This window comes from Hydractinia symbiolongicarpus, chromosome 15 (assembly GCF_029227915.1).
Source record: "Hydractinia symbiolongicarpus strain clone_291-10 chromosome 15, HSymV2.1, whole genome shotgun sequence".
In the NCBI taxonomy this organism is placed as follows: domain Eukaryota; kingdom Metazoa; phylum Cnidaria; class Hydrozoa; order Anthoathecata; family Hydractiniidae; genus Hydractinia; species Hydractinia symbiolongicarpus.
Window position 1 is genome coordinate 9,737,214 of NC_079889.1, and position 11,973 is coordinate 9,749,186.

The 11,973-nt window shown below is 33.2% G+C and overlaps 1 protein-coding gene across 4 annotated transcripts; it reads left to right on the plus strand.

The window, feature by feature from the left end:
- LOC130628607 (prolyl 3-hydroxylase 1-like) lies at positions 1-11,239 on the plus strand. Of its 4 annotated transcripts, none has more exons than XM_057441585.1 (12): positions 1-492; positions 1,557-2,007; positions 2,570-2,706; positions 3,786-3,905; positions 4,336-4,485; positions 4,918-5,025; positions 6,070-6,180; positions 6,958-7,065; positions 7,935-8,088; positions 9,025-9,145; positions 9,768-9,840; positions 10,497-11,239. In XM_057441585.1, exons 1-12 carry the CDS (start codon positions 34-36, stop codon positions 10,713-10,715), a joined length of 2,211 nt encoding a protein of 736 aa, XP_057297568.1. In that variant the 5' UTR covers positions 1-33; the 3' UTR covers positions 10,716-11,239. The 4 variants fall into 4 exon arrangements, with proteins under 4 accessions (XP_057297568.1, XP_057297569.1, XP_057297570.1 ...); XM_057441586.1 differs by having other exon boundaries at positions 6,070-6,168; XM_057441587.1 differs by lacking the exon at positions 6,070-6,180.
- Positions 11,240-11,973: the final 734 nt, after the last annotated feature.

Sequence of the window (11,973 nt, forward strand, 5' to 3'; positions counted from 1 at the left end):
TATTAAAAATTGTTCTCTTTTTTAGTTTTAATCATGTCTTCTAAAAGCATAAATATAGCAGCAATTTTAATCTTTCTGTTTCATCATGTGTTTCTTGTGTCTGCTGATATTGAGAATATTGACTTGAATTACACAAATCCCAAACCAACTTATGATGAGTTATACGCAGATGGTTTACGTGCTTATGAAACAGACAATCATCAAGAAGCTGTTGTTTATTTTGAAAGAGCTATTTCAGATTATCGTCATGAGCTTGGTGTAAAGGCTCAATGTTGGATCAAATGTCAAGCTGATTTGAAGAAATTGCAACAAGCATATAATGTATTATTAGATGGACAGCTAAGTTATCTCCATTTTGCCATAAAGATGAAATCTTGCAGCGATCTTTGCCGAGAGAAATTTATGGGAAGAAGAGGCCCTATAGCTGGAAGTATTAGAAGATTGTTTGAAAACAGAGAACCATATAATTATTTACAATTCTCATATTTCAAGGTGGGTAAAAAATGCAATTTTAGGTATATAGAAGATAGATATTGTAAGAAGGGAAGAAAGTCTTTGCATAGAAAACCTTTGCAGGTCAACTTGACCACAAATTTTTTGCATTTTGTAGAAAAAAACCTTCACGGTTGTATATATAGAATTGGAAGCCATGGCTGAAAAAACTTCTGTGGTTTAGATAATTTTGTGTTAGTGAAATTCTTTGAGACCATTTCAAATTGAAACATTTTGGAGGAAAAAACTTCCCAAAAAGTTCACGACTGACCTTACTTTTTGTGGGGATAAACTAATGTGAATGTTCAAGACCTGGAAAAGTCGCACAAGTGTCTTCCACAAACACTCTCCATAATGTAATTGAAGTAAAATGAGCAAGATAATAAAAATATTTAAAGGTAATAGAGCTGACAGATTTAAGGAAGCCATGGGTGTATACTTTACAACTTATATAAGAAAGCCTCAACATTTACTTGAACCAAGACTTTTCTGAGTTATTAACAACTGAAGGAAAATCAGTTTTCTCTAAATTCTTTTTATAAATCTGATTAGCGAAAATATTAATTTTGAGGGGGGTTTGTCACAATTTCAGAAAAAAAGACTTTTTTCGGTCAGTCATAATCATTCTTTTTTATTGTTTAAAAACTGCTAACTTTTAATTGGTTGTCGTCGATTTCCGAAGATTTACAAGAAAATTTTGTCCAACATTTTTTCTAATACTGATTTATTTTTAGCAACGGCCTCCTAAAGTCTCCTTAAATATTTAATGAAAAAATATGGCATTTTCCTAAAATGTAACCTATAGATATATCTTACTTCTCCTAAAATCCTTTTAGAATTTCTTTTTATCTTTTAGGTGTTAATGTTACCAGTGTTTTGCCAGTGTTTTCTATCGTATTATATTTCCAAAATAGGAAATTCGACATTAGATTTTTTGAAAGAAAACTTAAATTTTGGGTTATTTTACAGAGATTTTGTTCCAATGCTACTGAAAAATTAAAAAGAAATCCGTTATTAAAGCACTGTAAAGTAATTTAATGGTTTTTACTTTTCTGTTTTTGCAGGTTGGAGAGGTTTGGAAATCAATTAATGCAGCATTCACTTATCTTGAAATGCATCCTGACGATAAAATGATGAAAACCAACATAGATATTCTACTTGCTAAAGTGAACAAGAAAGAAGATGATCTGATATCACTAGAGGAACTACCTCATGCAGCACTATACAGAAAAGGAGAGGAAGCTTATGAAAAAGGAAACTTTACAGATTGTGTTAATTCCTTTGAGGAGTCTCTGACATTGTTTTTTAAAGAAGAAGAAAAATGCCATGCTGTTTGTGACTCTAATCACGAAAAGTATCAAGGATCCTATTCTACCTCACTTTTCAATCACTACAAGGCTATACTTACTTGTCGTCAACAATGTCGTAAATTGTTAACAACAGTTAAAGGAAGAACTTCAAAAAGCCATTTTGTTCCATACTATTTTCATTATTTGCAGTATTGTTACAACAAAAGTAAGTTCCTTGTTTTCGTGTTTGTTATATTTTTAATTTTGATTTTCTTGTCTTCTTTCCATTGTTATTCCTTTGTTTCTACATGAAGCATAATTTTCATACTAGTGTATGTTGTTTTATTTCGAAGCACTGTTTTTATGTTTTTGTAAAGGTGCACTAGTCTATTACTCTGCATACAAACTTTTCTGGGAATTCAAGAAAATGGTGTTGTGCAACTTTTAAGTTACCGCCTTTTTAATGAATTTCCTCCCACTAAAATTATAGGAATATTTAAAATAAGAAGTATATACGTCTTTAAAAAGATAAGTTTCTGTGGCCCAGAGTTTGGAGGTACAATTGGAAAAGGCAAAAGCATGAGTTCAAATAAGATCTTTAGCTTTCTTAAGAAATATTGCAAAATCTAAGTAATGTAAACAAAAAATAAAGGGATCAATGGTCTAAAATAACTCAAGATTGCTTTTTCAAAAGCCTATCCTTAATATGTTTTTAAAGAGCTTTGCATTAAATCATCAATTGAATTGCTAAACTAAGATTTTATAACAATATTTTAATTTTCGTTTAGTTGGGAATGTTTTGGAAGCTGCTGTTGCTGCAGAATCATACTTACTACTCATTCCAAATGATCCAATCATGATGGCGAATTTAGGATATTATAAGAAACAACCTTCTGTGATAAAAAAGATAATAAAACCAAGACCGGTATGTTTTACATATATATAAATTCTTGTTAGAGATAACAAGGTGACCATTTGTGATCTTTCATATTACATGTTAAAATTTATTTAATTCGTAAGAGAACGACATGTCAATAAATCTTTACTAAATCGAGGACTGTAGAACAAAGTGTAAGTCATTGTTTTTACTAGTCAATAAGCCTGTATAAAATTCCACTAGTCAATAAGCCCATATACTAATAATGCACTTATGCAGAAAAACAATGGAAAAGAAGTTCGTTTACCTGTTACTGAACGTTTATTATGTAGACCTTAAAGTATTGATCAATAAAATATATCAAGTGCTTTTGACTAATGGTGACAGAGATATTAAAGCTTTAAGGTTTTTTGATGACATCATCAAACTGAAACGGGTGGGTTTAAAAAGCTTAGGCAAATTAGTCCCATATTGGTGGTGCCTATTAACCCATGCAGAAGATCATAACATCAGTTATTTCCATTTGTCTTGAAGTTATTTAGTCTGAAACTCAAAAGTGCACTGCAACAGCTTTACTAACTTTAATAATAACTATATTGACATAGATCTTTCTAATGATGTCATGTGTAAATACCTGATAAATGAATAGAACTTATTTTGTCGAATTTTCTCATTCTTTAGGAGATAAAAACAACTCCCCTTTGGAAATCACAATTTTGGCCTGGCTCAGTATTTTTTGTCGTAGACAAACTTAACCTCCTTAACCTTCAGATATATTTTGATGTTAATAAAAAGACTGTTTTTACAAAATTTGATTATATTGTTAAGTTTTTTTGACCAGATTTTCGCAATCCTTTTAAAAGACAGAAAAGTATTAAATTTTCAAAATAAATCTTATAACATTAATAACTAACACTGAATTAATGATATCATCTCAAAAATACTAGTATTAGCAAAAACTTTAATATCGTTTTTAGCTTTATATTCCCTTTTATGACCCTTCTTGCAGGAGAGTTATACTTTGATATTAAAGTTATAAGTGAGTTGATACTTGATGTATATGTATTGCCAGCGAAAGGTCTTTAAATTCAGTAAACAAAGTTTCACTGAGTTCTGTTTTATTTCAGCGAGCAGCGTTATACTTCAAGCAGTTTGCTTTGGAAATTAGCTTGTTTTCAATCGCATCTGGTTATGCTCAACCTCATGTCAAATCAAGTGAGGTAGAAGAGCTAGAGAAGTCAGAACAGGTAATGCTATTATAATTATGAAAGCAGAAAATGTCAGAAATTTTATTCCTTTCTGAAGAAACGTTTCTCATGCAATATCGTCAGGATGTGTGAAACAAGGTGGTCAGAACATTTAATTTATTTTGGAAAATATAGTGTCTTTGTAGTAGGCAGTAACAGGCCAAAGTACAAACTCTAGAGACCTGTGCACCAAGTTCCCAGCCTGCTAGAGACTTAAAACTAATGGAAAGGACCTGATATTGGAGGTCTAATAAATTCAACAAAGGATTGTCCGCTGATTCTTTGCAAAATTATGGGATTTGGATAACGAAACGCTTTTTAAGTTACCTCCCAGTCAAATGGCAGTATTATAATATTTTAAATGATTTGGTTAATGATCTGTGTATTTTTTTGATTTGTCATGTTGTAAAATCTTTTATTTTACTTGCAGGAATTGGATGCTGTGTTTGAGTCGGTAACTGGGGACATTCTTTTGCCAAAAACTAAACAAGGCGAAAGTGCAACATTTACAATCGACGATCAGTTAAGAACAAAAGAATACAGAGATCAGGGAAGATGGAAGAGAGAAAAAAAAATTAACGTGAGTATTAAGTTTTGGTAATAATTGTTCTTTGGGAGTTTGGAATGTCACGGTTTTGTGTTCAGAAAGTCCAGATTTTGGGCTTTAGAAAGTCAGGGTCTTGGGGAGTTTAAAAACTCGTGGTTTATTTTGGGGTAAGAAATTCACAGTTTTAAGCTTTAGAGAAAGTCATGGTTTTTATAGAGGATTTAGAAAGTCACGATTTGTGATTCAATAAGTCATGCTTTAAGGGGTTCAGAATGTTTCGGTTTTGGGGGGATCAGAAGACATAAATCTTAACTTATCATTCCACCAGGTGTACTGCTCTTAAACTTAAACTTGTGGAATTTTAAAGCTCTGCCCTTCAACCTTATGTTAATATATATCTAAATTCCTTTAAAGTAAACTTACAGCATTTGTTGTTGTATTTCAAAAGTTTCTGTCACTCTTAAGAACTCTGTGCTGTTGTTGGAAGAAAAAGAATTCAATGGTACTGATCGTGTTGCTTTTGATAACGTTGCTAACGACGGGGAGTGTAAAATGTTGATGAAGCTTGTCAAGGTATGTATATGACGTCGTTATGTTAGTTGCTAAGGTGATAAGATGAGGTGATCGAGAAAGGGAACTTGTAATTTACTGTGATTTCATTTATAAAGTTGCCAGAAACAGAAGAATTCACTTTGCGAGAGTGTGACTCTCTTGTATAAGCTACTGATGTGTTCAATAATAAGTCTGCATCAGGATATAAATAAGCATCAATTAAGATACACACTTTTTTATAATAAAACATATTCTTTTGGCTTCAGTCTGGATGTTTCTTAACTTTAAAGGGAATTCTCTAAAAATTTGCGTAGTTAAACGTCTGTTTTATCCCCTTTATGCCCTTTTATTTACTTTTTCAATTTTCTTAATATTTGGAATTAGCCGTTGAAAGTAGCTGTTATCTCAGCCACAAGCCAAGAAACATTGTGTTTCTTATATAAAAAAGGACGTGCACAATTTATGGCTACGGTTGTGGCTTTCTGAACTAAATTATAATTTTATACAATGATAAACTTATATTTATTTGACCTGCGTGTGACCATGATATTGCAACAACTAGCTACAATCACTAGGATTAAATGTTGGCACGTAACGTCAAATTTTGAATTTCGTTGCTACAGGTAGTAGCTTTGGCTTTTCCTATATTAGATTTACACAATTTGAACTTGTTATAGTCCCCTCGTCAAAGCTTACAACGGATTTAGGACCTTATGTTATTTGGTTAAATCTAAACCTAGGCTGTGCTAATTGTTGATGACATCTGTATGAATCTATTTTGCAAAATTTCGGTACTTTGTGGGATCAGACGTAGATTATTTTATAATTCCAGGAAGTTATAGAGTGCGACTATTGCATTCTAACCGCTTCTTAGCATACATACGTATATATATAGAAGTCACACAGGGCGGGTTGATGCTCTTCACTCCAAAAATCTGCCACTGATTTTTCATAATTACTGAATGATAAAGTTCTTATAACAATATATCTCATATTAATTCGTTATTTATTTGTTTGCAGTTATAATTCACTTTGACCTACTATATTTGTTAATTTTTTATTTAGGTCCTATCTAACGCGTCATATGTTAAACTTTTAAACAAGAGATTGGAACAAGTAAAAGATGCGGCTTATCAAGCTAACATAACTTTAGTAAATCTAACCGTTAGTTCACATGTAAACACTATCTTCAAATGCTTTTTATGCGCTGTTAAAGCTTCGCTACCTACCCGAATATAACAAATATAAACACTTAAACTGAGCTGCCTACCCCAATACAATTGAGTTTATATGAAATATCTTTGAAAGTTATCTAAGAATTTTTTTGTTTTTTTGAAAAATCTTTTTTATATCTTCAGATATATGACATTCTAGTTTCGCTAATTATGCAAAATTATGACGCCATCAACTCTAACTCTAAATTAAGCATAATTAAAATAACTAAATATTGAAATTTATGTGAAATGCACAAAACACGAAACAGAATGACCAAAAATCAATTTTAACAGTATATGGCTTGGCAAAACTGTCCAATACATCACCTCACTCAGAGCAAGTTCATAATGTCATGCATAATTAGTTGAACTTCGAAGTCCAAAATCTTAAGAGCCAATTAAAGATTTTTGAAAAACATGTGCAAATTCCTAGACAACTTTATAAGCTCTTTCATATGAAATCAATTTGTTATTTGCAGAAGGTAATTTTAAATTATTTAACAAATGAGAAGTTTACTTGATACAAAAATAACTATTAAATTTGAAAGAAAAAGCTTTTTCTGAATTTTTTTTAAAAGGAAAATAAACAAATAAATCACAAGATAAACATTAAACATTTATACACCGAAAATTAAGTTTGTAAATCCCCAAAGAAGGCCTCTTTAGTCCCTCTTTGTACTGTACAAATTAGGCTCCTGGAAAGTAGAAGTGTCATTGATACCTTGTTTTTTGCCTTCAGAAACTAGCTCGTTCTGGAGACGGTTACGAACACAACCACGATAATGCTGCACACCCGTTCACAGAGAAAGAAATCTTTAAAGGGGTCACCGTACGAGGTGCTGTTGATGTAGGTGGTATTTTTTAAAAATGTATTTTCATTCGAACTACTCTACATTTTTCAAAGACTTGTTATAGTAAATTAAAGTTCATGACATGTTTGTGTGTCCATTCTAAAGCGCTGAGGGTCACGGTGCGATTTTTTCATGCGCGTGCGACGCGATTTTGTTGCGTAAAATTGCTTGTTGTCGCGCCGCCCATGCAGCAAAAAGCATGCAACAGTATTTAAACTTTTTGTAACGATGGAGAACTATATGGCTCTTTTGATATGCCTGTTAAAGCAGATGTATAAATATATACTGTATAGAAAATAGCATAGTATGTAGTGTCTTTCGCAAATTTGCTGGATAAAATGAAAAAAAATATGTGAAAAAAAATTCAACCCTTGTTTTCCCTTACCTATATCGCAGTTGTCTGTTTTTGTTTTTTTTATAAAAATATGCGCTTTCGATTGGTTGGTTAAAATGGTGCAGAGAGAAAAAACGCTTTAAGAGAGTGTAAAAAAGGTGTGGCTTCGTGCAACAATTTCTTTCTACGATTTTGCTGTATTGCATGAGAACAAAAAAGAAAGAAGTATAGACCCAGCGCTTAAGTACTATTTGGGTCAGCTATCTGCGTCAGTCGCTAACATATACTGTCCAGCATAGTGTAGGGGGTTCATTTGCGGCTCCCAGTTTTAGGAACCGCGAATCGAATTCCGTATACTCGTTGCCATGCATATGCTATAGCGATACAAAAAGTAGCTCTACTGCAGTTTAAATCGTGTTGGCAAGGTTAGGCCAAATTTAGACTCTCATGTGGTGAAATTTTACATCTATCGTAACTACGACATTATACGAACAAAGTCTTTGTGGACACTTATTGAACTCTTATTTTCAGGCTGTATCAAGCGGTGAAGTCTCCATAGAGGAAGTGGAATTATACGTGGAATTGAGTGAACGTGCAAGACTGCTGACGCAAGAGTATTTTGACCTGCCAGTGCGTTTAAATTTTGCGTTCACGCATTTGGTGTGCCGACATGCTTTAGTTGATGGTACGTTGTTTCTTCTTTTGTTGTTTGTTTGTTTGTTTGTTTGTTTTTTTTGTTGTTTTTTTAACTTATTTAAGTATAGATTATTGGCCAGATTTTTGGCCAAAGTTATTTCTATTGTTTATAACGTTACCATCGTATCTATGTTGCGTTCCATTGCAGCATTCATGGCTACTACACACAGTGCGTGCGTAGACGCTAAGTACGCCTAATTTCTATTCCATTGATCGTGGCAATGTTTCCTGAGTTTATAAGTTTTTAAAACAAGCTTACTACGCCCCTTAAAACTTCTTAATTCTCCTTATTTTAAAAAACTCAAATGTCCAATGTAACACACATTTGTTCTTCACTCGCAGCATGACCTTTAAAATCTCTAATAGTTTATATTTCTCCTCAATTTTTCTGAAAACACCGTCATCCAAGAAGGTAACAAACTCAACGAACGCAATATAAAATGACCTGGAAACTATTTTCTATTTCCCTAGACTGTTTTTCTGTACCCGTTAAAAATGTTGAGACAAAATAATGGATATAGAGGGCGGTAAAGAACTGTAATTTTATTGAGATTACCATTATTTACCCAGGATAGCGTCTTCGGTTCCTAATACACCTGTTATCAAAAAAGGTCGTGCGAGGGGTTCTTGTGCTTTTAAGGCACCCATTTGAGCTACGGAAGGCGTACAAGCAAAGCAGCCGCTGAACTAGACAACCTCCTAAGATATCAATTTTATGAAGCAAAAAGTATCGATCACAGTTTTATAGTCTCTGCAATGACTCGGTCGGGGTTTGAACCCAAGACTTTTCGCTCTGGAGGCAAACGATCTGCCACAAGGCCACCAGACGGTATATAACTCTGCGCCAGTAAACCAACAGGATACCTGTTATGTTTTGTTGTATACGCGTTTTAAAGAAATATATCATGGATCTGAAATTATTTAGAAATATCTCCTGATGAAGAACACATCAGTCATCCACTTCATTCAGATAACTGCGTGCTGAATGGTGACGGTGCGGGAACGTGTCCAAAACGACACCCAGCGTACACGTGGAGAGACTACAGGTAGATGTCAGCTTTCTTTGATTTTTACGTTGGAGTTCATTAGCGTTTTGATTAACATCAAACCGTTCAATGGACATGCTATAAATCGAAACAAGTTTGTAGTTTAATACTGCGAAAATATAAGAAAGTTTTTGTGAAACAGCTTTTTGTTTGCACGAATAGAACAAAAACATTTTTATATGATATATCAAGTTTTAATGATTACTGACTGACTAAATAAATAAATAGACGAATGTATAGATGAGTAACTGCATGAATGAATGAAGGAATGGATGAATGAATGAATGATTGAATGATGATTAAACGGATGTGAATGAATGAATGAATGAGTAACTGAATGAATAAATGAATGAATGAATGAATGAATGAATATAATGAATGAATAAATGAATAATTAAACGGATGTGAATGAACAAATGAATGCATACGAATGACAATGTTGATAATCTAAATGTCATTGTTCTATGATTCCTGAAAATACACTCGATCTTGTGTGTTGTTATTATTTTTCGTAACTTCAAACGTCATAATGAATCCATGTTCTAACATTAAGCATGGTACTTATCCCTTTCGCCTGAATAGTTGGAGACGCTGAAAGTCCATTTTTTTTCTTTAATTTTAGTGCTCTGCTTTACTTGAACGAAGATTTTGATGGCGGTGAATTTATATTTGCGAATTACGATGGAAAAATACAGGTACGGTAATTTGCTGTTTTCACTTTCGCTCGTAGACTTCGGCGTAAAAATATTAGGTAATGGACTGATCGAGTTGTTTATTTTAAATACTGCACGAATCATCCATGTTCTGTAGTTAATTGGTAGAACATTCGTTATATTGGGCGACGGAATGGTCTGTCCGCCCTGTGGTGGACGTATTTGTGTAACGAGTATTCAAGAGGGCATTGGGCGCTGTTTTAAGTTGTTTTCTGTTATACATGGGTGGTTAAAGAAGAGGGTTGTTAAAAGAATCGGGTCACTTTTAAATCTTTCGAAACATTTATTAATTGTATCAGTTGTTGCAACAGTTTTCGAACATCAAACATTTATGATGAGCGATACAAATAAAGAAGGAATTTTCAAAACTTTAGTTTAAGCATAGATGATGCTTTTTTATTATTCTTATGCAAAAGAACTTGCATCTTAAGTATATAATATTCTTTGAAGCCCACCCTGTGCGCCCTGTAGTGGGCTTATTTGCATGGGCGCTCAGAAAATACTGGACGATAATTTCTGGTTATTTGGTAACTGTTGAGTATAAAGTTGGACCCAATTAGCTATGTAACAGTGTTCAACAAATATATTTATTTATGTTAATTTATGTTAATTATGTTAATTTATTTTTTATTTTTAAGGCTCGGCTTCGTCCTAAGTGTGGTCGCTTGGTATCGTTTCGTTCAAATGGTCTCGAAAACTTGCATGGTGTTCTAGGTGTAAAAAATGGCACCAGGTGTGCTCTGCCAATTTGGTTTACATTTTCAAATAAAAGCGAAGATGGCCGACAAGAAGCTGAAGACAAACTACAAGAAATTAAATGGTTGCTTAGCAATAAGAATGCCAAACAAGAGTTGTAATAAACTTTTAGTTCAGGGTCGTTATTAATGGTTTTCGTGTTAACACAGACGGCAGCTGATCCCCGTAGTCCTCTGCAGGGAAGAGCTGCTGGTTATTTTTAAATGTTGTTATTTTTATACCAACGGGCAAATAAGTGAGAATTGTTTGGAGGATAGGCTACTATTTAATAATCTTTAATTTCGAAACAATACCGCTCAGTCTATTTTGGTTTGCGGGTGAAAATCAAAGTCTCTCCATCTCAGAGCTCGTATTTGTATTTATTTGTCCAATTATTTGTCAACAAAAAGTTATTTAAATATTTTTTATAGAATTTTATCTTTTTTATGAATAGTTTATATTTTTTAACCATAGATATAAGAATATTTAGAGTAAGCATTTTCTTTTAAGCTGTTCATGCAACAGCCTGGAAACGAAATGTGTTTTTGCCAAAGTGATTTTATATAGATTTTATACGCAGAGATTTTACTTATTATAACCAACTTAGTTAAAAGTCTGTTTTAGGATTTATAGAACATTGCACGTGTGACTAAATGTTTTGATTTTGCGCAATGGATATGCAGGCATTCGTGTAGTAAAAAAATATAAAACACGGACCAAGAAATATTCGCCTCAAATTGGTAAAGAGATGATTATAGTTAAAAAAAATAATAATTTAGTAACTTTAAGTAGATCTGTTATTCCTGAAAATCTATAACATTTATGGATACCCATTTTACCCAATATGGCTCTGCTTGTTCACCTACCCCAATGCGCGCGCATGTAAAGATTTACAATTTATTATATTTTGCGTCATAAAGTGTTTTTGGTTTGTGTTTATAGCGAGCACCATAGTGACTCGATTAACCTCATAGTGCGCTCCCAAGGGGTGCGGTGCGTGCTAATAGTAACGTTGAATCATCAATTTGGGTTGTTGATAGCGATTAATCCACGAGTAGATTGTCTACGTTACTTTAATCAGCGTCTAGACTTTGCTTAAATATTGACGTAGGCTTTTTAAGTTTCGATAACGTTTTAATTGTAACTCTTAGTTTGTTGGAATTCGTTAAGTTTGTCCTTAACCGTATAGTGTGCCCTCCTCCTTTGTGCTTTTCGTTATTGATGTGTTACTGGAAATTTGATGTGTCGCCAAAATTTTCTCATCTTTGTTGTAGCCGTGTTTTATATTTTCAAAATGGTTGTGCACAGCTTTATATCAATCCCCCGCAGTGTGGTTCTCTGACAGGCGAACCTCGTTCCCAGGGTTTTTCATTCGTTTGT

What these genes read in the sequence shown, in the direction of transcription:
- LOC130628607 (XM_057441585.1), top strand. Translation starts at nt 34, where the DNA reads ATGTCTTCTAAAAGCATAAATATAGCAGCAATTTTAATCTTTCTGTTT. An exon ending in AGAGAGAAAAAAAAATTAAC is followed by an intron (nt 4,486 to 4,917) that starts GTGAGTATTAAG and finishes GTCACTCTTAAG; the next exon opens with AACTCTGTGCTGTTGTTGGA. An exon ending in CCGACATGCTTTAGTTGATG is followed by an intron (nt 8,089 to 9,024) that starts GTACGTTGTTTC and finishes GAAATTATTTAG; the next exon opens with AAATATCTCCTGATGAAGAA.